This window comes from Panthera uncia, chromosome E1 (genome assembly GCF_023721935.1).
Source record: "Panthera uncia isolate 11264 chromosome E1, Puncia_PCG_1.0, whole genome shotgun sequence".
NCBI classification, from domain to species: Eukaryota; Metazoa; Chordata; class Mammalia; order Carnivora; family Felidae; genus Panthera; species Panthera uncia.
In genome coordinates, this window is record NC_064814.1 from 58,559,287 (window position 1) to 58,583,720 (window position 24,434).

General features: G+C 60.5%; 2 protein-coding genes across 10 annotated transcripts in view; both read left to right on the forward strand.

The window, feature by feature from the left end:
* Window positions 1-23,360, forward strand: part of CRAMP1 (cramped chromatin regulator homolog 1) — a 57,295-nt gene extending 33,935 nt beyond the window's left edge. For 2 of the 3 annotated variants that reach the window (XM_049637244.1, XM_049637243.1), the window contains 15 exons: window positions 1,676-1,761; window positions 2,189-2,312; window positions 3,550-3,631; window positions 4,055-5,197; window positions 7,785-7,962; window positions 9,797-9,978; window positions 10,080-10,154; window positions 12,459-12,540; window positions 13,354-13,458; window positions 13,644-13,822; window positions 14,274-14,342; window positions 14,901-15,132; window positions 15,786-15,950; window positions 16,901-17,046; window positions 19,474-23,360. In XM_049637244.1, coding sequence (XP_049493201.1) covers window positions 1,676-1,761; window positions 2,189-2,312; window positions 3,550-3,631; window positions 4,055-5,197; window positions 7,785-7,962; window positions 9,797-9,978; window positions 10,080-10,154; window positions 12,459-12,540; window positions 13,354-13,458; window positions 13,644-13,822; window positions 14,274-14,342; window positions 14,901-15,132; window positions 15,786-15,950; window positions 16,901-17,046; window positions 19,474-19,638 — 3,013 coding nt within the window. In that variant the 3' untranslated portion in view covers window positions 19,639-23,360. The remainder of the gene's footprint in view (window positions 1-1,675; window positions 1,762-2,188; window positions 2,313-3,549; window positions 3,632-4,054; window positions 5,198-7,784; window positions 7,963-9,796; window positions 9,979-10,079; window positions 10,155-12,458; window positions 12,541-13,353; window positions 13,459-13,643; window positions 13,823-14,273; window positions 14,343-14,900; window positions 15,133-15,785; window positions 15,951-16,900; window positions 17,047-19,473) is intronic. The other variant, XR_007459252.1, reaches the window with a different exon arrangement.
* A 406-nt stretch (window positions 23,361-23,766) lies between these two features.
* JPT2 (Jupiter microtubule associated homolog 2) overlaps window positions 23,767-24,434 on the forward strand; it is a 17,814-nt gene continuing 17,146 nt past the window's right edge. For 6 of the 7 annotated variants that reach the window (XR_007459255.1, XR_007459253.1, XR_007459254.1 and 3 more), the window contains exon 1: window positions 23,767-23,873. Coding sequence is in view for 3 of the 7 variants with exons in the window: in XM_049637245.1 (XP_049493202.1) it covers window positions 23,830-23,873 (44 nt within the window). In the remaining 4 variants the exon portion in view is untranslated. Of the gene's footprint in view, window positions 23,874-23,934; window positions 24,119-24,434 lie in introns of those variants that run through there. The other variant, XM_049637248.1, reaches the window with a different exon arrangement.

Here is a 24,434-nt window from a genome sequence, read left to right on the forward strand (position 1 = left end):
CCTAGAAACGCTCAATGGGGGGCAGTGGTGAAGTCTGCCCTTTAGGGGACCCGTGTTGGAAATTTGAGCGGCTTCCTTTCCAAGGAGGAGGGGCGTGCGGCCTTGTTTCCTCAGAGGCAGAGGTTGGGACGCGCTGTGGCGTGTGCGATGTGTGCGCCCCCCAGCCGCGCCCCACTGCAGGGTGCCCTTGGCCTTCGAAGCTCCCATTTCAGGGCGATACTGTGTAAAGCTACGTGAGTGGTGTGCCAGTATGACCTTGTAAAAACGTCAGTGGTGCACACCCTCGGTGTAAAACAGAAGTGGACCCCAGCCCCCCACCCCCTTCCCTCTCCAGAAGTCACTGTGTGCACAGATTCCACGCGTGTCCTTCTGAGGTCAGTGCGTACAGATAGAAATCCGTCACTTTTTTCACATCCTTGGAAGCACACCGCGTGCGTTCTGTAACTTTTTCACCGAGGTTTTCTCAGAAATGGCAAGGACATGGGGCGCCTGGGTGGCTCAGTCGGTTAAGCGGCCGACTTCGGCTCAGGTCATGATCTCACGGTCCGTGGGTTTGAGTCCCGCGTCGGGCTCTGTGCTGACGGCTCAGAGCCTGGAGCCTGCTTCCAATTCTGTGTCTCCCTCTCTCTGACCCTCCCCCGTTCATGCTCTGTCTCTCTCTGTCTCAAAAATAAATAAATGTTAAAAAAAAATAAATAAATAAATAAAAAAAAGAAATGGCAAGGACAGAGCAGCTCTCCTGGAGGGGGTCCCAGCTGGCCAGGATTCGAAGAACTGGTTAACGCACAGTCGGTATACAGACCTTGACCATTTTTCCAAAATGAAAACCGCTTTTGCTCACTGGCATCGGGTAGCTCGTTCCGGAAGTCCGTGTTTTGTATGGCAGCTGCAGCCAACATGCATCCTCTGTGACTTTCCGGAGGCAGAGCGAGAGAGCAGCAGGGCCCAGGGCAGTGGCGCTGTAGCGTCTTTCGGACTTGTCCTGCCCGTGCGTGACTTCACTGCCGCTTTGCAGAGCAGCCGGCCGTTATTTTCTCTGGAGCATTCTGAGTGTGTTTTTTGGAAGGAGTTACCGTTGTGGTTTTCCTATTTGCCGGTTACATGGAATTACTTTAGTTTGTGTACTGTATACATTTTGGCCATAGCAGCATCCAGACGGAGTGTCACCCACAGCTGTGACAGTCTGGATGTGCCCACAGGTCGGTTCTGGAGAGCACGAACAAGTGGCACCGTGCCTGCCGGCTGAGAGTGTCCCGTACTCCCCGGGCACCACTGCCGTGGTTTACAGTGGCGTTCATCGCGAGGGCGGCTCAGACTTTCTCTCGCGGGACCTGAGGCGGAAGGGAAGGAGAGAAGGGCACGCGTTTGATGTCTGATGGGGGTTTCTGCGAGGTGGGTTTTCCAGGGGATGGACAGCAGCTGGTGCCACACCGGTCGCCAGGCCAGAGGGCGCGCAGATGTCCTCTACAGTGTGAGGCTCGGGCAGGAAAATAGTGGGACCGCCCGGGTCCTGATGAGGTCTCGCCGTGCACAGCTGTGACCCTAGCAGCTTCCTGGGGACCCTCACCTGCCCAGGCTCTGTGTGTTCTGGGCACGCTGGCCCTTGTGTGTGTGCCGGGTGGGGAGCGGCCGGTCAGTTGGAGGCTTCACTGTCTCCTTGAAACTCTGTTCCCAGGGCCACCACCGTGCGCTACAAAGGGAGAAACCTGCGGATCAAAGCGCCCATGTGCCGAGCTCTGAAGAAGCTGTGTGACCCGGACGGTACGTGAACATGGACTTGGGGCAGGGGCTCACGCGGGCTCTCGTTGGACGGTTCGGAGTCTCGCGCTGGTTCAGAGTCTACTGAACGTGGTCCTGCCGGTTGGCGGCACCTGCAGTTGAAACCCCTGGTCACGGCAGCGCGTCCGCATAGGAGATCGGGGTGCCCTCAGAGGCCCTGGGCCGTTCAGACCAAGCGGCAGCCGGCATCGCAGGTGACTCTCTCCTGGCCCGTCGCAGCCTGGTCCATGGCTCGGGCTCCCAGGTGCACAAGCGGCCACGTCGCAGTTCTCCTTCAGAACGTGGAGCCTCGCAGGCTCCCCTGCCAGTCTCACTCTCGAGACCTCTTGAGGCCGCCTGCCCGGAGCACCTTTTCACATTTTGCACTGGCGTCCGTGTGCCCGGCTCTCACGGCCCCTTCTTGTCATAGGCTTGAGTGACGACGAGGACCAGAAGCCGGTGCGCCTGCCCCTGAAAGTCCCTGTGGAGCTGCAGCCGAGGAACAACCACGCCTGGGCCCGCGTGCAGAGCCTGGCTCAGAACCCGAGGCTCAGGTAACGTGGCTTTTGGCATCCGTGGGGAGCAGTGGGGCTCCCCCAGTGCTCTGAACGGGCCTTCGCGCTCTCTGACCCCGCGTGCGCTCACTGTGGCCCTCAGACCCGGTGTCCCACCTGGGCAGGTGCTCGTGGGCCGAGCACAGGGTGCAGGATGTGGTTCCCAGGTTGATGGCTCCAGAATCTTTCCCTTGTGTTTACCCTCAAAACCCCTTTCCGCTCCTCTCTCGTCATCTTCCTGGGCGTGTAGGTCTGATTCGTGTACGGTGCCCCGTGTTGGGTGTGCCCCTATACCTCCTCTTTTTTGGTTGAGTCAAATTCTATAACGTACAACTAACCGTTAGTCACTTCAAGGCATCTGACTCGGGGGCCTTGAGGACCTTCGCACAGCGTTGTATGAGTATCTCCTCCGTCTGGCTCCAGAACATTTCGGTTCCCCGAAAGGAAACGTTTCACTAAATTGCACCCCCCCCCGCCCCAGCCTCCAGCCGTCACCCATCTGCTGTCTGTCTCTAGATTTGCCTGACGGGGACAGTTCACTAAAGACAATGGTGCCCATGTGGTCTTAGGCCTGGCTTCTTTCAGGGAGCGGGACTTTTTTTTTTTTTTTTTTTTTTTTTTTTAGAGAGAGAGACAGACACGGGGTTGGGGGACAGGGGGGAATGGGCAGACAGGGAGGGAGACACAGAATCCCAAGCAGGCTCTAGGCTCTGAGCTGTCAGCACAGGGCCCGACACGGGACTTGAACTCAAGAACCACGAGATCATGACCCGAGCCGAAGTCGGATGCTCAACTGACTGAGCCACCCAGGCGCTCCATGGGAGCAGGACTTTTTTGAGGTTTGTTTGTGTCAGGACCTCATTGTTTCCTTGTTTTAAGTTTTTTTGGTATTGATTAAGTCTGGTCAGGCCACGCTTTCTGGACCCGAAAGGTGCTAACAGAATAGGACGGTGGGTCATATCACGGCCTGTGTCCTGAGGGAGATCTCGTACTGTGTGCAGTGGGCACAAGGGATTGCTCTTGTTTTCTTACGGTTTCATGTGAGTTTCTAGTTATTTCAATTTAAAGGGTTCACTTTTAAAACAAGGAGTGTGTGGCCTGCCGGGGTACTGTGGGTTCGGTCCCTCTGATGCCCCTTCCTCGATCCCATGGCCTCGCCTCATGGCCTCGCGCTGCCCTTCAGAAGGTCCCCTCCCTGTGTAATGGCCGCCTTGTCCTGCCTGTGATTTCTCGGCAGGATGATCGTGGAGCTCCATCGGAAGGTCTCCAGCCTCATCGAATTCTTAAAACAGAAGTGGGCGCTCCACGAAGTGCGGATTGTATCCTTTTCCTACTAAAACAAACTCGCCCAAACTCTGCGGCCCCTGCGCCTGAGGGTGGGGTCTCGCTTCTCTGGCCTGAGAGTACAGCGGGCCCACGGGGTTGCGTAGAACCAGAACTAAACCTGTAGCCCCTGTCCCGGGGCTCGGGTGTGAGCTCCTTCCTGTTGTCCACACTGCCGGTGGCGGCATCTGGTCCACGTGGCTCGGGGTAGGGGGCGTGCACGGCGTCCCCGCTGGCAGGCTGAGCGGCACGGCCGAGGACAGCCCCAGACTTCCTGTGTCCCGGGCTGCCCCCAGCCGGGAGGGGCTCGTTGGGTGTGACATCGGTGAGGGAGGAGGTGCCTGGCCGGTGGTCTGCGTGAGGCCCGGCACTGCCCGGTGGGGCCCACTGCTGCGGCTGCTCCTTGACCTCTGTGGCAGCGGAAGACGCTGGAGGACCGGCAGCTGCAGCACTCGCTCGCGGCGCCCGCGCAGGAGAAGGTGGCCCTGCACCTGTTCCCCGGAGAGAGCTGCACGCTGACGCCGCTCCCGGGCGTGGCCCGCGTGGTGCACTCCAAAGCCTTCTGCACGGTGCACTGGCAGGAGGGCGGCCGGTGCAGGCAGAGCGCCAGGGACACCCACACATTGCCTCCAGCGCAGATCCTGGGCATCCAGAGCGGCCAGGGCACGGCCAGGGGCCAGGTGAAGTGTCCACGGGGTGGCGCCGATGGCAAGGGCCCCGGACGTCCCCCTCCGTCCACCGACGCCTCGCAGAGCTCCGGAGAGAGTTCCCCTGAAAGTGCCCCCGGGGAGGGGGCCGCCCCAAGCCTCGGTGGTCTAGACACTCCTGACAAGCTCCAGGATGCGGGGCCGCGGCTCGAGAAGACCCCCACGGCTGCTCCTACAGATGGCCCCGCCCGAGAGCCCGGGGACGTGCCGTGCACCTGCGGCCAGCTCCCAGAGCTGGAGGAGGAGCTCTCCCTCCTTGACCCCTTCCCCCGCTACATGAAGTCCTGTCAGGACCTCATCATCCCCGAGCAGTGCCGATGTGCGGACTCGCGGCCCCCGGGGTGCCCCTCCCCAGAGACTCGTGGTCCTGGCAGCGCGGAGGCGGCTGACCTTGCCCGGGCCGGGGCCCCATCCCCTGTCCGGGCCCCACAGGGTCCAGAGCTTCAGTCCAGTCCCGGGCTCCAGCCAGATGTTTGCACTAAAGACTTGGCAGACGCACCTGCGGAGGAGCCCCAGGACAAGGGGAGCCCCCTTGAACCCCTGCCTCAGGGACAGCCTGCCGCCAAGCCTCCGAAGGACGTCCCTGCCAGCCGGCTCGCCCAGCAGCTCCGTGAGGAGGGCTGGAACCTGCAGACCTCCGAAAGCCTTACGCTGGCCGAAGTCTACCTCATGATGGGCAAGCCGAACAAGCTGCAGCTGGAGTACGACTGGCTGGCCGTGCTGGGCCCCGAGGGCCAGGCCCCCGGCGGGCAGGCGCAGGGCCCCCGCGGCGGCTCCCCGCCCCCCACCTTCCACAAGCAGCGCCTGCTCAGCTGCCTCCTGAAGCTCATCTCCACCGAGGTCAACCCCAGGCTGGTGAGTGCGCCCCGGGGCTCTCGGCGGGAGGGGAGGAGGGGGGATAGGGGTGACCCTGCGCCCCCAGGGCTCTCAGCGGGAGGGGAGGCAGGGCCCAGGGTGACCATGTGCCCCAGGGCTCTCAGATGGAGGGGGTACTGGGGGGACCATGCACCCCAGGGCTCTCAGAGGGAGGGGAGAAGGAGGGACCATGTGCCCCAGGGCTTTCAGCAGGAGGGGAGGAGGGCCCAGGGGGACCATGCACCCCAGGGCTCTCAGCTGGAAGGGCAGCAGGAGGGACTGGGGTGACCAGGGAGGCCGTGCTTCACAGAGCAGGGCTCCTGTTTGCTGCCAGGCTTGGGCACTAGCCTTCGTGGCTCACACGAGGTTCCAAAGATGACAGTGACCAGTAAGCCGTGCCTTGCTAGGCATCAGTAATCACGCTGAGCCCTCACGTGCTGGCCGAGGGGACGGCGATGCAGCAGCCACTTCCAGGAGCCCAGTGGGGGTTGGGCTTCGGCTAACGTCAGAAACGTCGCGAGTTTCAGTGGAGAGAACGACAGGGCGGTTTGTGCTTTAGTGTGGCCGTCCTGGAGGACGGTGGCACAGGCTTAGAGGAGGGAGGGGGTGAGGACGGACAGGTGCCGGCTCTGCCCCACGGGGTGAGGGCTCCGGGGCTCCTCAGGAGGCTCCGTGGTGGGGTGGCCCCTAAGCCAGGGGAGTGGCTGTGACCCCCTCCTGGGGCGCCCAGTCAGCAGAGACGGGGTGGGAAGGTGCCACTGATGAGAAAGTCCGGTGGGCTTTCCTGGGCACAAGAAACAGAGTCTGCGGCAGGGGGTTCCTAAGTTGCTGTGTGGGCTCAGCGGTAGCGTGAGGGTTCGTGAGTTCCGGGCAGAACATGGTGGCCAGGAGGGAGTGGAGCTTGGGGGACAGAACGGGACTGTGGGGTCCCTGTGGACCCTTCGGCGCCAAGTCCCATCTACACAGCACACCCGCTTCTCCTGGGCGGACGGCTCTCGGTGAGCCTCCTCCCCCCTCTCCCACCCTTCTCCCTCAGGCTCCCCATCCCCTTCCTGGCTGCGTCCCCGCATGGCTTTTGCCTCTGAGAGGTGCTCCGTTAGTACGTGGAGGGTGCGAGTGGTGCCGTGGGGGAGGTGGCGCTCTCGGGTGGGTGGGAACTGGCCGGATGCTGCAGAGGCCGCGTGGGTGCAGCCCGAGGGTGAACAGCGGCCTTTAGATTTAGTGGTGTGGAGGCCGGCAACCTGCACGCAGACAGGGGCCGTATTTGGGTGACTGGACAGAGATGAGGAATTTAGGAAGCAATCTCAAGTTAGGGTTTTGGAGGCCTCAGGGGAGGATCCTGGTGAGACAGAAGCATGTCCGGCACCCTGGGGAAGGAGGCCAAGTGAGGCCAGCTCCTGAGAAGCCTGGGGCGGCAGGGGACACGGGTCCTGGCCTTGGCCTTGCCTGGGAGAGGAGGGAGGAGCAGCTTGGAAACACTGCAGAGAACTCAAAGCAGGGTGCTCAGACCCATGGCCCCAGGGTGGGGCCCAGCAGCCTCCACGTCTCCTGGGGACTTGTGGGAGATGCAGGCTCTTGTGGCCCGGAGACCCCGTCTGGACCTCCGGACCCAGGCAATTCTGATACGGCTCAGGTGTGAGAACCAGCGGGCAGAGGCCTAAGCTGAGCGCGGAGACCTTGAGTGAAAGGCGGGCCGGCTGAGCCTGCGAGCAAGTGCAGCGGACGCCCGGGCCCCAGACAGCCGGGACCTCGACGGGAGGCTGCTGGGCGCGCTGTTGGCTGGTTGGATGGGGATGCTGGATAAGCCACGTGGGAGGGGACAGAGAGGGAGGGTCCCACAGAACGGGAAAGGTGGGCGGGGGCTGTGGGGGCACAGGAAGACGCAGGGTCACTGAGCAAGCAGAGCAGGCCAGGTTGTGCTGACAGCAGGGGACGGGGCTCCCTAATTCACAGAAAGCTCGGCCCGGTGGGCCCTGGGGCCGGTCGGGAGGAGGTCACCAGAGTGAGGCCTGAGGTGGGCCTGAGGGCGTGTCTCCCCCCGGGGCCCCTGCGGGTCAGTAGCCCGCGCTGGGGCCTGCAGAGCCCCGAGGTTGGCATTCCGACTCCACAGAGGGCGTTTGGACCGTGAGCGTGGTTAATTGTAGAGACTCTCCGGCTCAGGATCAGGACAGGCCGGTGCATCCCCCTCGGGCGGGCCTTTGAAACGTGGTTGGTGTCACCGGCCATCCAGCGGCTCCCTCCAGCAGCGCGAGCACTTCGTAGGCTGGTGGGAGACCCGCTACCTTCACACATCTCTGCCTCCTGTCACCGCACGAGGGGGTGGCCTGTCCGTGTCGCCTACGGGCAGCGAAACCAGGGGCGGAGAATGGTTGTGCCCCTGAGGGCCTCCCCGACCGGGGGCTTTTACAAGTGGCCTTCTGCCAAGTGATTTGGGGACGCTGCCCTTTGCCGTTGTAGAAGTGTGGTCTCTGAGCCCGTTGGTGTGCCCTAAGCTTGAGGGCATTCTGCCTTCCATTCGGGGGCACTCGTCCCAGAACCATTGTTCACGGGCTGAGTTGGGCTCCTGTGGTGGCCCTTTCTGTCCCAGGCTCCAGAAGGGAACGTCAGCTCCACGGCTTCGGCGAGGCCCGCCCAAGAGGAGCAGTCCGCGACCCCGCCAGGGAAGGTGGTGACCGTCAGCTCCCGGAGCCCGCGCTGCCCGCGTAGCCAGTCCGCCCTGCGCAACAGCAAGGCCTTCTCTCCGAGCTCCGCGTCCTGCTCCTCAGGTGAGACCCGTCCGTCCCGGTGCCTTCCTGGACACGTGGGCCGTGTCAGCTGAGGGCACGGGGATGCCTGACGCCCGGCCCCGCTGGCCCGGGTGTTAGAGCAGAAATCCCCACCCCTCACGGGGAGGTGAGCACGCGCCTGGCACATAAGGCTTTGAGGTCCTGGGGCGCTCCCGGTGGGAAACAAGGGGTGGCCCGTGACAGTTGGGTCGCTTCGGGGGATCCTTGTGAGGTCAGCGGAAGCCTCTCTAACATGCTGAATTGGCGGCTGTGAGTCGGAGAAGGGAGTGTTTCCCTTCACGTTACAAGTCAGCCCTCGGGTTAAGGGATTCCCGAGAAGTTAACTCTGGCCTGCCCGTCTGCGCTGTTCCTCTGTCCCAGCTGTAACTGGGGAGCAGCTTAAGTTCGGGGTCATGACTTGGGTTACCTGGTACACGGGGCAACAGGCGTTGAGGACGGGCACATGCTGTGCGTCCTCGCCAGGTGTGAAGGGTGTCATAACGGTCCCTGTAGGTGGGTGCTCTCGCTGCAGGACCTCGGCCGTCCTGGACGTCTTGAACGCCCCTCACCAGCCGGGGTCTCTGCGTGATGACCACCAGCCCCACGCCTTGTTCTTAATCTGACCGAACAGACTTAGCGTCCTGTGTGTTAGTGGTTCTCCGGGGTTGTTTTCTGAGGCATTCTGAGCACGTCACTGGCTTCCTGTTTTCTGTGTGTTGGGAATAGCCTGCCTGTTGAACGAGAGCACCGTGTGGTGTCCTCTGGGGTGACCGAGACTGGGTCTGGTGTCCTTGCAGATGGAGGCTCAAGTGTCGATGGTGGGGCTGGCTGGTGGATGGTGTGGTCTTTTCCTGCCTTCCGTTCTGTTCTTAAAATTACATAATTCTGTACGTTCTTGGACACCCATCTCTTTCTGTCTTTTTTTTTTTTTTTTTTAAATGTTTTTTTTTGAGACAGAGAGCATGAAGCGGGGGGAGGGGGGTGGGTGGTTAGAGAGAGGGAGACAGACTCCGAAGCAGGCTCCAGGCTCCAAGGTGCCAGCACAGAGCACGACGTGGGGCTTGAACCCAGGAACCCTGAGATCATGACCTGAGCCGAAGTCGGATGCCTAACTGACTGAGCCACCCAGGCACCCTGACACCCATCTCTTTCTGAATTGGGGATCCTTCTAGACCAATACGTTTGTGGTGCCAGAGTCCAACTGGTGCCTAGAGGGCCTGTCTCTGGACTGCACGAGTAGGAGCTGAATTCCACAGATTTGTAAATGAGCCAAGCAGAGGGGACCCGTGTCCACCACAAAGTGAGGGTGCATGCAGGAAGCAGCAGAGTCCCAAAGTCGTGGTTCCTAAGTAAATGTTTTCTGTCCTTTTATCTCCGGGCTGTTTCTGGTGTAACAGAGATTGAGAGCCGGGACCGGTAGACCGTGGCGCGTGGCCTCGCGAAGGCGCGCAGGCTGCTGGGGGCCGGCCGCCTACGCCACAGCTGCAGAACTGTATGGCCCAGCAAGCTAGCAGTTACTCTCTGACTCTTTATAGAGAAAGCTTGCCGACCTCTGGTCTACGCAAGATGGTCTGGAAGGTTCTTCCAGCTCTGAAATGTCTTTGAAGGCCTGTCTGCACTTCCTGCTGTCGATGAAAGCGGCAGAGTGCCTTTATCGGCGAGGGCCAAGGTTTTACTCACAGTGGGAGCTAGAGTTCCAGGGAGAAGATAGGAAGCAGGTTTGGGGACTGAAATCGGAATAGTTGTCCCGAATTCCTTCTCTTCCTGAGACCGCTCTGTTTGCGCTGGGGTGCTGCTGGGTGAGTGGTTGTTTTGGCTCTCCTTTGGTCTCTAGGTCTGAGAAACCCGCCGAGACCCCTGTTGGTGGCTGGCCCCTCCAGCACAGGCAGCAGTGACTCAGACGGTGGCCTTTTCGCCGTCCCCACTACTTTGCCGCCCAACAGCCGACATGGGAAGCTCTACTCTCCCAGTAAGGAGACAGAACTGACTTTCCGTCAGCACCTGAACTCCATCAGCGTAAGTGGGGGCGGCGCCCTGCCGGCGGAGGGGGGGCCCTGCGTCCGGGGGCTCTGGGGGCTCTGGGGGCTCGCTCTCAGGCCCGCGCTGTCTCCTCACAGATGCAGTCGGATTTCTTCCTGCCGAAGCCCAGGAAGTTGCGGAACCGGCACCTGCGGAAGCCATTGGTGGTCCAGGTGAGGGTGCCCTCGGGAATCTGGGTGCTCCCACCCCTCGGCCTTCCTGCGGCTCCTCCTGTGAGACGGAGGCCTCCGCCCCTCCTTCCTTCTTATGCCTGGGACGGAGTAGTAACGGGGGCTCTGACTGTGCCCCGAAGTAATGATAATCTTTGCACAGCTTAGAAAACCCTTGCAAAACAACCAGGAAGTTGTGGGGATTTGAGTCCCCAGAGTGTCGCGGGCGGGGATACGTTCGAGGACTGTCGGAGCCTCTGTTTATGTGTACGTAGTCAGCGGAAGCAGTTGGCAAGGTGGGCGGAATGGCTCTCCTGAGCTCCTAACAGTGAGTGCCAGAGACCCCATAGGAGCCACATGCGGCCCCGAGGGCACAGCCCGGGAGCGACAGGCCTGCGACTGCAGGGGCATTTGTACTTACAGGTAAAAAGATAAAAGGGGTGACGCTCGGATTCTGACAGGACCATCAGCTTAGACGTTGACCAACGTGTTACGTGAGAATAAACGCGTAGGTCTCTTTTAGTGCTGTCGTCTTCCTGTCTCGAGACGAACTTCCTTAGAAATGAGCTGACACGACAGGGCTGACGCAGAATGGTGTAGAGCGGCCCCCCCTTAGCCACGGATGGTACCCGAGGTCAGCGGGGAGCAGACGTGGTCCTGACAGCTCGTCACAAGGGCAGCAGTAGGCTCGCTCCATCACGTGCCTGTGCCGCTCACGTGGGCGACGAGCTGAGGGACAGGAGTCCGTGCGGCGCTGAGATCTTTCGAGACCACGCTCACACGTTCCCATTCCAGTATATCGTCATCGTGTTACCGCATCGTTACTCGGCGTTGTTGATTTGTTACCGTGCCTAACTTACAAACTTGATCGCAGGTGTGTCCACACAGAAAAAGCCCACGCAGGGTTTGATGCCACGTGCACTTGGAGGCCTCCGGGGGGGTCTTGGAACACGTCCCCTGTGGATGTGGGAGACGGTTGTATTCCAGGTCCCGTGTGCGCCGCGCGTGGGAGCTGCGTGTCGGGTGAAGTTCGCGAGTCCTGCCCGGGGAAGCGGGAGGATGCTGGCTGGCTCGTGGGAGTCCATCCAGGACTACAGACTTGCGTGGCCTTCCGTGGCGGCCTTCTGTTTAGTTTTGTGACGACTCTTACCGGTTCACGATTCGCGCGGCGTAAAGGTCTGACGTGTACTGTTCAGTGGCGTTAGTACATTCCCAGGGCTGTGCGCCTGCCACCGCCGTCTGATCCCGGAACACCTTCACGTTACCTGAAGTGCCCCTCCCCCCCCAGACATTGGCAGCCACGACCACCACCAGCCCACTTTCTGTCTCTCTGGATTTGCTTCCTCTGAGCGTTTCACGTAAACGGAACCGCGCATAGTATGTGCTCTTTTGCATTTACGGTTTTATAGAAAGTGTCATTGGCACACGGCCCTGGTCTTTCGTTCCCCTGCCATCCAGGCTGCTGTCACACGCCCAGGGCAGGGCGGCGGGGCTGCTGCAGCCCCGGCATTTCCTGTCCTCCTCCGACGGCGCGCGTCGGAAGCGAGGCCAACACACAACCTGCACGGCTCCTTGCCGTGGAAGCGGGCTGCCCGGCTGCCTCCTGGTAGCTGAGCAGACCTGTCGGCCCTCTGTGTCGTTAGCGGCCCTGGTAGCAGCCACCTTCTCTCTGTGATGACGCCTCGGGGAGCCTCTGCGGGATAGGGAGACCACACCTGTGCACCCAGAGCCGGCAGCGTCTCGTGACGCTTTGTGGTGTCAGACCGCGTTCCCGTTTTACTTCAGTGACTAACGGTTTCGGCAATTCCCATAATTCCCTACTAGGCGGTGGTCCGGTTGGCACTTAATTATTCACACCCAGGAGACCTAGGCCAGGAGCAGGGACGGGTGGGCAGAGTGGCGAAGGCCCTTTGCCCGTCTGCATCGCAAGGAGCCACTTTATTTTCTTCACCGCAAACGTGAGGAGTCCCGGATCTAGGGTGTGTCTCGTAACCGTCCCCGTCCAGCGCTCGTGAGCAGTTGTGCAGGACTGGGGGGGCGTTCTGGGTTAGCCTGGCATCGCTCCCCAGGGCTCTCCCCGGAGAGGCTCCAGTATTCAGGGACTTGGGGTCCATGGACACAGCTGTCCTCAGGGTGCCCTGGGGGCCCTCGTATCATCAGCTCTAGTGCCGGAGCCCCCCTCGGGCCCCTCTTACCTGGAATGTCCCCTCCAGCCCGTCACTCATCCCTTGAGTGATTCTTGGTGCCAGGGTCTCTCCATCACCTGATGACAGGTGACACCTGATGACAGGTCCTCTTCCTCCACAGAGAACACTGCTTCCTCGGCCATCTGAAAACCAGTCCCACAACGTCTGTTCCTTTTCCATCCTGTCCAATTCTTCCATAACTGGTAAGTGCCTGGCTTCGCTCCTCCGCTACACCCGGCCTCGTCTTTGGGCACGCTAGACGTTTGTGCCGTTGGCTCTCGGCATGACCTCCCCAGCATTCCTCTGTGCGTCCCGTCCACAAACACCGGGTGTGTGCCCCCGTGTGGGCCGGGGCCGTGGAGCGGCGGGCCTGGACCCCTGGCAGGTGGGGTGCGGGCAGCTTCCTTCACAGGTGGGCTCGGGGGCCCTGGCTTGGAGGCTCTGCTCGCTAGTGTCCGGGGAGCACCTGTCGTCCGCCCCCGGCAGGCCTGACCTCGGCGTGTGCATGGCACGCTGCCGCGGGTCTGGAAGCGCAGCAGGAGCCCTGGCTCTTTGAGGGACACTTTGTTACATAGTAGGGATGGCGAGCGGAGCTTGCACTCTGCGATGCACCCTCTAAGCCAGCCTCGATCTGCACCTGTCGGGCGCACGCGCCAGAGCGTCGATGGCTCCTCGTGCCCACTCTCAGCTGCCCCGTCCAGCGGGGGCGCCCACCTGCCGAGGCAGAGTCAGGCTGTGCGGGCGCACGTCCCCCTTTGGGCCCACGCCGGCGGCAGTACGACTGCACCCTTCCAGCGGCCTGGGGAGCGTGGCGGCGCTGAGTCCCGGGAGCCGGGGCTTTCTCCCCGTCTGACCCCGTCTGACCCCTGTCAAACGTCAGCAAGGGTTTGGGAGGCTCACTGCTTCCCGAAATGGTTCAGCTTCTGTCTGCGGCCTCAAAGGAAACCGTGCGCGGCCCCCTTTGTGCAGTCAGAGGGCGCAGGCCGACGCGTCTGTCTCTGTTCTTGTCCTCACAGGCAGAGGCTCGTTCCGGCCCATCCAGTCCTCCCTGACCAAAGCGGCCCTGTCTCGGCCGATTGTGCCCAAGGCCCTTCCACCCCAGGCCCCGGGTCATCTGGCCAGTAAGTTTCTGTCGTTAGCACGACAGCCTCCAAGTGAGGTTTCTGTTCTCCTCTACTGCAGTCCTTGTGTGTGGTTACCCTTCGGGGCCTTTGGCCTTCTTGGAAATGAGGTGTGAGGGAGCCCCCTGGGGCACGTGTCAGGGTGTCCCTGGAGACGAGGTTCGAAATGTCCTTTCTGCTGCTAGGTGCTATCGACTTGGCAGCTAAAAGTGCCGGCATCATCCCCGGGAGCCCCCTGCCTGTCTTGGACACTGAGGGCTTGTCTGGCATCTCCCCGCTCTCTTCAGACGAGGTGACCGCTACCGTCCCGGGTCAGGACTCCACCGGCACCCACCAGAACGGAGACCCCATCCCTGCCGTGGGGGTGAGTGTGTTTATAGAAAGGCTTCTTCGCATCCCTACCAGCTTCTGGGATAGGTCGGTCACTTTCCAGATATGTGGGCACCAAGGCCACGGGGCTGAGGTCACGCTGGGCTCCCAGTTCTGCCTGAGGAGTGGACGGGCCCCAGTAGGCCGGAGGAGAGTGCCTGAACCAGGGAGGCCATGGTGTGGGTGAGCATCGTGTGGTCCCGAGGGGAGAGCCACCAAGAAAGGCAGTGGGGACAGGCTTGCTGTGATGCGGCAGGATCCAGAGCTAAGACAGGCGTGGAGCTCTGTCTGTCTGCAGAAGTCGCTCGCCCTGTCTCCCCGCCTGGCCTCCGACTCCCCCCACCACCCGTGCCCTCGGGCTTTGCTGGGACTTGGCTTGCCCTCTGAACTGGCAGACGACCCCAGGTGTGGGCGGAGGGTCACGGGCTGTCCTGGTGGTGTTGTAGGGCGCCAGCGGCCCGTTCGTCAGCGTTCCCTCGAGGCCTGAGCAGGAGCCAGTGACGGACAGTTTCCAGGTAGGATGTGCTGTCAGTTGCTGAGCACAGTGCCTGCCCTGGGACCCCTAGGCCAGGCCCCCACCCTCGGGGTCTTCCTGTGACCCTTGCTTCTCCGGAGGTTGTGGCAAGGGCACACAGACAGCCGTTGCCGCCCAGTGGCTTTGTCCGTCCACCTGCCTCGCCCAGACAGGTGAACGTGTGTCCTCCGCCTCAGGTCCTTCCTCCTTCCCCTCCGCAAGGCGGCCTGTTTCAGATGCACCCCTGGAAAGACTAAGTGTCCTGGGCCAAGGCGGAGGAGGGTGGCAGTGGGTAGCGCCCCCCCCCCCCCCCCCCGGCACTACCCCTCTGCCCGGTTTACCAGCTGTCCTGCCGGCCGCCTCCGCCAGGCCCTCCCGTGCTGCCCGCCCTGGAGTGGTTTCAGAAGTGAATCCCCTGTGCGTGTTCCTCGCTGGGGAGGAAGAAGCGACCGCTCAGGTCCTTGTATGCGGCAGTCCGCCTGTCACGTGTCACTGCTCGTGAAGCTGAGGCTGATTTTGCATTCTATGCTCCTGACTGACCCGCTGTGTCTCCGCCCAGGGCTCACCTGTTCTCTCCTTATCTGAGCTGGCCAAGGCTCCCCTCCACAACGGGCTCCCCACACCCGTGCCCGCGCCGGAGGGCTCCAGCAGCCGCCTGTCCCCGCCCAACGTCTCCGCGCTGCTGGACATCTCCCTGCCCGGCCCGCCTGAGGACGTGCTCTCGCAGGGCGAGCCCGCCACGCACATCAGCGACTCCATCATCGAGATTGCCATCAGCTCCGGCCAGTATGGTGAGGGTCGGGGCGCCCGTGCGCCCTCCTCTCCAGGTCCCCCGGGGGCCTGACCTCCTACCAGGTGTCTGCACACTTGCTGGGCACGCTCCCGTCCTGAGTCCCCTCTGGGGTGTGGAGCGTCTGCCGCCTGTGGGGGCGGCCCCAGTGGAGGGCCCGCAAGGCCTCTGCAGCCCAAGGCTCAGAGAGGGCCTCTTTCTGGCTAGCTGTGAATCCTGGTTGTGCAGGCCCTTGGAGGGTGTTGGCCTGGGGCCTTTGGGGCCCTGGCCTCCCTGGCTCCCCGGACAGCTGGTCTGCTTCCGGCTGTGGATCCACACAGAACTCAGCTCGCACCGTCGTGCGTTTTCCTGGTGAAGTTGGGAAGCGTGTGCCTCAGAAGGCTGGTGTCGGCACCAGTGACAGGTTGGGGTGGCCCTCAACATGGGGTCTGGCCTTGTCAGTCATAACCATAGCTATTGGGGTTGCCACCACGGGTCTCCCCTGCAGGCCAATATTGTTCATCCTCCACGGGGCCCCACGTGGCCCCGGGTCTAGATGCTCAGTGGTGCCTGACTGTGCCATGCTGCTGTTTGTTGATGGCAGGTTGGGGAGGTGGGGTGCTCTCCCCCCCCTCCCCCCCACTGCCATCTCTGATCCGCGGTGTCCGTTGACAGGTGAGGGAGTCCCTCTTTCTCCAGCGAAACTGAATGGCAGTGACAGTTCCAAGAGCCTTCCGTCCCCATCCAGCAGCCCCCAGCCGGACTGGATCGCCTCCCCCACCCACGACCCCCAGTGGTGCCCCAGTGACCCCACAGACTCGTCGCTCAGCAGCTTGTTTGGTGAGTGTAGACGCCTGGGTCGTCGTCGTAGGCCAGCAGGGCGCCAGCGGGCTCCCCGTGGCACATCAGGCGAGGACTGGAGTCTAACGTCTCCGCACTGCGGCAGAAGTCCTAGAACTCCTATCCTGTTTCGGGGTTCATCCCGCGGCACTTACGCAGGGGAAATGCACGTCACCGTGCTATGGCGAACGTGGACACGTGTGACCTTCAGCCCAGCTGAGATGGGTGCCTCGCCCCTCAGTCTCCTGTGCCTCTCTCCGGGCCGCCCCCTATTTTGGCTCCTGCCTGCGCGGGCCTTCTGCCCTTGTTGTTGTCGGCAGGGTAGGTTGCAGCTCGGGGGGTTTTCAGTTTCCTCCCCCATCCTCAGCGTGTTTTGAAGATCAGAGCATCGTGGGATGGGTCCCCTCCCCAGGAGCCAGGTGTTCGTATGGTGGGAGGAGCTGCTAAGGACAGCCACACCGGCCTCTGTGGCCTACGCAGGAGGAGCTCCTGTGGCACGTCGGGGTCAGCGCACCTGGTGTTCAGGGCAGCCGGGCGTGAGCGTGGTCAGGGGACTGGTGGCCCCTGAAAGGGGCTGTTGTACACACGATGAGCCGGGTCGGCGCACGTGTGGGCACCAGGCCTGATGGCCCCGAACGGTGGGGGCTCCATCGATGGCGGTATGGGCAGACAGCGTCGATGATGAAATCGCATAGGACAGTGCGGGTGTTTGCAAGGTCAAATATAAATTATGAAAAGTTAGAGACTACCTTACACGGAGGAGAGGGTGACGACCAGACGCTGCACGGAGAGCTCTGCCAGCCTCCCCGTGTGGGAAGGGCCACGCACCGCGCAACGGCTGCACCCACACGAGCATGGGGCTGATGCCGGCCCCGTGCGGCCCGCGGGATCCTCCCCTTGGACGGGTCCGGGCTAGCCAGCCTCAGCATGCGTTCTCCTTCTCTCGGCAGCGAGCTTCATCTCCCCGGAGAAGAGCCGGAAGATGCTGCCGACCCCCACGGGGCCCCCCAGCGGCACCTCCCTGCTGGGCCCCAGCTTGCTGGATGGCAACTCGAGAGACTCCTTCGTGTCCAGGTCCCTGGCTGACGTCGCTGAGGTGAGTGCGCGGCCTTTGCCCAACTTCCACCGCCAGCCCGCCTCCCGGAGCTGGCCTTCCCCCTCCAGCCGGCCCGTGTGGTGCCTGAGAGCTGCGAGTTCTCCTGACTAGGGAGGCGGCATCCATTCCTGCGGGGCGGCACGTGACATACCCTGACAGCTGGGCCCCGGAGGCTGGGAGCCTGGGACGCCCTGGTGTCGGGCCAACCGCTGGGCCTCTGCGGGCAGCCCGGCCAGGGTTTGGATCTCGTTCTGTCCTACAGCAGCTGCATGACCCGAGGCGGGAGTGCCACTCCTCGCCGCCTTGCTTCTGGTTTTAGCCGAGTGGGCGGCAGTGGTAGGGAACCTGTCATCGGTGCTGCCCCTCCCTGATAGACAGGGACAGTGCAGTTAGTGGTAGAGGCCCGTCATCGACGCTGCCCCCAACGGGCAGAGACAGCACGGGCAGCATTCCCCTGCGTCGTGGCAGGAGGCTGCTGGCCAGCGAAGCTGGAGAGTGGGCTCTGCTCCCCCGGGCTCCTGCCCGCGTCAGGTGATGGCAGACCCTCGACGTGGAGCTGAGACTCGGTCTGAGAGGCCCGTTTCTTTGTCTGCTCACGAGGCTCCCCGGGTCCCCACCCCACAAGGAGCGAATGGTGTCAGCAAGCAGGTGAGGCCAGCGAGGACAGGTGCCCATCGACGGAGTGGACACAGGTGCACTGAGCTAGTGTGGGGCATGCAGCCCCGGCACTCAGACCGAGGCAGAGGATGTGCCTAAGAGGGAGAGAACGCCACATCTAGGTCCCCCGACCCCGAAGGGTCGAGTCAGTTGTTAGGTTCTCAAGCAACACTTCTTAGATACTTTTCCTGTGGGACATCCAGGTGTCAGTGGTATCTCCTGGGGATTTTATAGTCAGGTTCTGGAGGGAAGGGTGCTCACGGCTGTCTCCCAGGGATCCTCAGCTTCTGTGAGTCCTCACCTGTGCCTGGAGATGTGGGGGCCTCGCAGGGAGGCTTTGCAGAGTTTCGAGCCGACCCGGGATGTGAACAGACCTTCTGCCCTGACAGAGACACAGACAGAAGAATGCCGTACCCACCCTCCCTGCGCGTTTCTTAAACCCCGTGGCTCTGCGGTCACGTGCACAGCCCATCTGTCCCCTTCCTGTTTGTGCGCGGACGCTTACGAGCGCTCAGCGTCCATGCAGACAAGTGCGGCACACGTACCCGTAGACGGCACGCCAGGACCTCGCGGTTCATAGGCGGTCCCCAGAGCAGCTCGGCAGTGCCTGGGGCTGTTAGAAGTGTAGACTCTTGGGCCCACCCCAGGCCCACCCCAGACCCACCCCAGGATCACCTCAGGCCCTGCCAGACCCACCCCAGGTTCATCCTGGGCACATGCTAGACTGACCCCCGGTTCATCCCAGGATCAGCCCGGGTTCATCCTAGGCCCTCTCCAGGCCCTTCTGATAAGATGTGAACAGAGGTGATGGGTGTGAGTTGTAGGTGGGAAATGTGGAGCCAGGCTGGCCCAGATTGACAATGATGAAGCTGATGGGGAACGTACATGGAGAAGAGAGACACTATTTGCTTTACTTTTTGAAAACGAAGTTTAGTTTCTAGGATACTTCTCATAAAAAGTTTAAAGTTTACTTATTTAAGTAATGTCTCCATCACGTTGTGGGGCTTAAACTCATGACCCCAAGATCAGGAGTCACATAGTCTTCCAACTGAGTTGGCCGGGCGCCTCTCTCATAAAAAATTTAAAATTGGGGTTCCTACCATAGCCGTACCCAGAGTTTTCCAAAGCCTTCTCATTCATTCACTGTGTTATGCAATTCATTGACAAATACTTACCCGGGGCCTACTCCATGCCAGGCACTGCTCTGGGCCCTGAGTGCACAAAAGCAACGCCCCTTGCAAAGGAGGCAGACGACACACACTGACGACCGAGTCTCCTGTGTTTGTGCCCGGGGCTCTGCTCTGCACACACTGGTCTTTGTCCCTGTTTTCCTTCCTTTGCCCTGTCCGCCAGCTTGCTCGTTTCTTTAAGAGCCAAAGCCTGTCTTCCCTCACGGTCTTTGCACTTCTTATTTCTTTCCTGGCCATGTGTTCCCCACCCCCGTGGCCACCCGCTATCTCTGCTTCCGTCTCATTTGTCTTGTTGTTTATCGATCGTCTCCCGTAAGTGTTGTGTGCTGGGAACCACCACTCTGATCCTGGCCGCCGGAAAGCCTGGTTAGCTGTTGTGCACACCTGTCAAGAGAGGCAGTGCTCAAAGTGACAGAATAGCCGTTGTGACATGGCTAGTTGCTGGGGGATTCTAATCTTCACTATACACACGCCAGGTTCATTGACCATCCACCGAAGTCATGGTGGCCATTCGCTTCCAGTCCAGCAGCCAGCCAGTCACCGGCTGACATGGTCTTCCCTTGTGTCCTCTGCCCCACAGGTTGTGGATTCCCAGCTGGTGTGCATGATGAATGAAAACAGCATCGATTACATATCTCGATTCAATGATTTGGCCCAAGAGCTAGCCATCGCCGACCCCAGCCGCCGAGAGGTCCTGTTTGATGGCAGTGGAGGTGGGCCCCCCGTCGGTGACCTGTCCCAGTGACCACACCTCGTCACTGGCAGGGCATCCTGGAGCCTGCAGAGGAGGGCTCACGTGGCTGGTGGTCCTCAACTGTGGTAGGTGTAGCCCTCTTCGGGCTAGAGAAAACACAAATCAAGCCCAGGCCCTCCAGAGGACGGTCCGAACGGAGGAACTTCTGCACCCCAGAACGCACAACACGCAGCAAGTCGTGTCCCAACGGGCAGAGGCCAGTGGTGGCGCGGGACACGAGGACGAATTCTCTGGAAGGGCCTATGTCAGCCGTGGCCATGGGGCTGGAGCAATTCCCTGCCAGCCATGGGGTCTCCTGTTAGGGTCAGCATAGCGACCACATTTCTGCCCACGCTTCTGCCTCAGTTGTTGTGTTCGATGTTCGAGTGGGCTTTCTTTCTGAGGGAAAGGAATGGGTGTGCCTTGGCGTAGTCGCTGGTCCCAGGGAGTTGCGGCCTCCCCATTCTCTGCAGGGATGCTTCCAGCCACCGCTGCTTTCTTTCTGCCAAACCTATGCACTCTTGGGTTGCTTTCTCTGCAGAGCGATGACAGGGAGGGACAGCAGGGCATGGCCTAGGCTCTGCCTCATGGGGTCTCTACCCTTAGCAGACCCCTCAGAGGACCCTCGGATCACAGGGCGGCCTAACGGGTGCCATCACCGCAGAAACCTAGAGGTTTGTTCTGACTCAACGGGAAGGAGGAAAGAATCCTGTTTTACGCAGGTTGTGTGGACTTTTAGGAAAAAGTTCTGCTAAACTGGTTGGAAAAAATTTTCCTCGTGTTTTGAGAATTAGGAGATGTCAGAGAAGAGCAGAGTTTAATGGTTTCCTTCCTGTGTTCAAGTTTCTTCCCGGTGATCTGAGTCTCTTCTTGGTCAACTAAGATGTTCTCTCTCTGTTGGGGCCACACTTGAGCCTTTGCCAACGAGCTCCTGATCTGCCGGCGTGCTGCTGTCCGGCACCTGACGGCACGGGCCCTGTGGGGAGGGGTTTCTCTGCCTCGGCATCTCCTGTCCCTTCCGTGGGCTTTCGCGCAGAGCCTCCCGGGCACACAGATTTCATCCTTCACGTTATTTCCACCCCGTGGCCTTCTGTCTCTCCTCTTCCCGGCGCGGGGAACGCAAGCAGAGGTCAGAACGCCTGGGTGTAGTCGGAGCACACAAAAACCACATCCCTCTGGTGTGCTCCCCGGCCCCGGTGACCGTTCGGCATCGCTGCAGAGGTTCCATGCCCGGTCTCCCCGCAGAGCGGAGCCAACAAGCTCCTTTGCTTCTCGGCCTAGGGAGGCTCCACAGACAAAGCACCATGCGGCCGCATCCGTGGCGGCCGGGAGCCAGTGCTGTGGTGTTGCTCAGGTGAAACCTGCGTCCCGCCGTCCCACCTGCTGCTTCACCCTCCGCCCCGCAGCCAGGCTCTTTGGCTTCTGAAACCCGCCAGAACTGACCACCGTTTCTCTTTCCTCTTCCCGACTGGCAGCAGAATGGAGCGGCGGCCTCCCGGGCCAGCCCCGGCCCTCTACACGGGCTTCTCTCCCTGTCCGCTGTGAAGAGTTGAGGCAGCGTGAAAAGGGAGAAAAGGTCTTATACGAGCAGAGGGGATGCTCCTGATCTCATCATCTCAGCAGACGGATGTGGCCGCTACAGGCTGCGGGCAGGGTCGTTCCCCCCGAGCAGTGGAGGAGGGCAGGCTTCCGGGCAGTAGCTTTCCCTCGTCTTAAGTGTCTCTCAGAGCTCTTGCCTATAAGGAGGTTTCCCTCTTTCTGGTCTGGGTCTGGGTCCAAATAGCACCAATAAAAGCACTCTTCTGGACTCTTACAGAAAGTCCTAAAGCTCTGGAGATGTGTCAGAGAGGGACATGGCGCCCCTTTAATAAGAGATACAGATGGCATCACTTGAACCACAGCGTCTTTAAACTAGCTTATGTGGTTTTGTGATCCATCCATCCGTTTCCTGGAATTAGCGCCCTGTTGAGGTGATAAGATCAGCAGATCTGTCCCTGGGCATCTGACTTTGTTAGGTCTTTAGTAGGTTAGGACACCAGACCAAGTTCAGGCCACTCATAACTTGCTTCTACTCCCACTGTCTGGGACCAGAGACGCCAAGTAACATTATAGCACCGCTGCTGGGAGCAGTGCCTGGTGGCAGTGTGCACGTTGCCAGAGATGGTAGAAGGTCTTAAGCTGCTTTCCTTAGGGGACGCCCCGAGGCAGTCTGGTGGGTAGGGTGGCCCAGGTTACTCAATGACACCTAAAAGGAGGACAAGTAGGGATCTGGATCAGCTTTTGTAGGCCATTTAGTGTCTCCTCCCCTTGGGGGCTGGACCACAGACTCTCTGGAGTGTCATCCAGCTGGGAGGTGGGTTAATGAGGACAGTGGATGGATTCTTCTCACCTGTAATAAAGCTGACACGATTCCAGAAAATTCTGCCACTTTTGCAGCAACCAGACAGGTATAAATAAGCATTTGCTCGCCATGCTAAGGGGAAGTGGCGTCGTTAGCATTAAAAGGATGAGTGTGTTTTCTCCCAGCCTAAATGTATGTGTATAAAAATAAGCAGCTAATGTTAAGGGCTGGAATTTTCAAAAGACCCAAGCAGAGAAACTTCCCTCTTCCTTTATCTTCCTCTGCCTTCCCAACGAAAGTTGTCATCTCCGTGTGAACCTCTGGCTTTCTTCGTGCATTCGAGCACATTGTGAGACCAGGGCCGTTCCTCAGAAAATCCCTCCCGAGTCAGTCTACTGCTGTCTGGGATCTTTTTGCTGATTCATCTTCTTTAAAGATTGAGACGGGAGATAGCTGGTCTCCAGGGAGTTGGTGTGTTTGGGCCTTGATTCCTATGGTGACTATCCAGTGATGAGCATTACACTCTAGAAAATAGAGACAGAAGTCGAAGCTGGAGGCCCCACATAGGATTGTTGGTGACATTTTCCTCATCCTTCCGTTATCTCCTAGGTGTAGAGTACTTGCTCAGGGAGTGGGGATATTTGAAAACATTTCATCCATTGATCTACTTGCTTTCTCACATATCCAACTTAGCATCAGAATCCTGGAAAGGGTGTCCTTTTCAGTTTGATAGCATCTTTTAACTTGATCGCAGCATGGGATCCAAACTTGTGCAAAGAAAAGTTATGGAACAAAAGATTTTGGAGACCAGTAGAGGAGGAAAGCAGCAGTTTTTTGTTTTTGTTTTTGTTTTTTTTGAGACATTGAGATCTATCAAATGCATTTGTGAGAAAATAGGGCATCTTGTCTTATGAAAAAAAAGGAAGAAACCCACCGCAAACCTTTCCTGTCAGACCTCTCTGGACCCCGCAGTAATTTGTAACTCACGTTAAGTCTTGGAAGCACTACAGCAACCTGGACCCTTTGTTTTCTAACAGGATAGCTGGCGCTAGAGCTATGGTCTGGGCCGCAGAACTTACCGCTGTTTCTTTTGATAATCGTTAAGCCATATCATCTAAGGTTTCGGCTTGTTTGAGATGTGAATTTGTTTTATAGATTATAAATATACATATACAGTGTATGTATAAAGCAGAATGCCTGTCCTTCCTGATTATTTTTTGTACCATATTGTAAATTATATTATTTATTCTTTACCAATTTTGGGAATAAAAGGTGTTTTGGTTATTTAATATAATAAACAAAAGCTGTTAAACTTCTTATGTTTAAATTTCCAGTTCAACTTGTAAATCTGTTTTTATTATTGTGCATAAATACATACTAATACTTGATCTAATACTTCCCGAGTGAGCCTCTCCTTCGCGCGGTCTCCGGGTGACATCTTTGCAGCCCGGCTAGTGGGCGCTTGCCGCACGCCGGGCAGTCCCGCGCGCCTCCGGGGCGGGCGGCGGTCCCCGGCCCTGAGGCGCTTCCGGGGTGCGCGGCCCGCGCCTGCGCAAGGGGATCGGGCGGCCCTGGCGTCCGCTTCGGGTGGGGCTACGTTCCGCCCCTGCCGCCCTGCTGCCCAATGTCGGCGCCCGAGGCCTGAGCGGCATCTGTTCTCACCAATCGGCTGCGAGCGCGGCGCGGGCCTCGTCCAGGGCCCGTCCGGTGGGGCGGGGGCGGGGCCAGGCGTCGCTATTGGCTGCGGCGGCGTGACTGGCATTGGCGATATCTAATGGACTCCGGCGGGCGGACCTCGCGCTGCGTGGGGCCGGGCGGGAACGGCGGCACAGCGGGCCAGGAGGCGCCGGGCAGCGGGCGACATGTTCCAGGGCCTGGAGAGCGAGGGCAGCCGGGCCGGCTCCAGGTGCGTGGCGGGCGCGGCCACGTGGCGGGGCGCGGGTGACGGGTGACCTCACAGAGCCGAGGCCCCCTCTTCCCCGTCCGAGAGGCGGGCGCTCAGGCGGGACGCGTTCTCCGCGCCCGCTAGGGTCTCGGCGGAAGGCCCGAGGCGCGCCGCCCCTCGCGTCTCACCACCGGCCCGCGTTCCCTTCCGTGTCCGGCGCGCCCGGGGACGCTGGCCGAGCGGTGTGCTGCCTCGGGGCCATGCCGGTGCGTACGGGGACCCGCCCTCCCGGACCCCGTGCTAGCGCCGGTGTGCGGTGGACGGGGCCAAGAGGTGGGGGGTCACCGTGGGTGTCCTTCTGGATCCTGCATCCTGTGGGGCCGGGCGCTACTCTCCCCTAATCCCGCAGCCCCGTGGGGCCAGCCCACGCCCTCCCCTAATCCCGAGGGGCCGGGCTCTGCTTTCCCCTAATCCTACAGCCCCATGTGGCGGGGCCCTGCCTTCCCCTAATCCCGCAGTTCCGAGGAGCCAGCTCCTGCCCTCCCCTGGTCCCGTAGCCCCCTCGGGCGGGGCCCCGCCCTC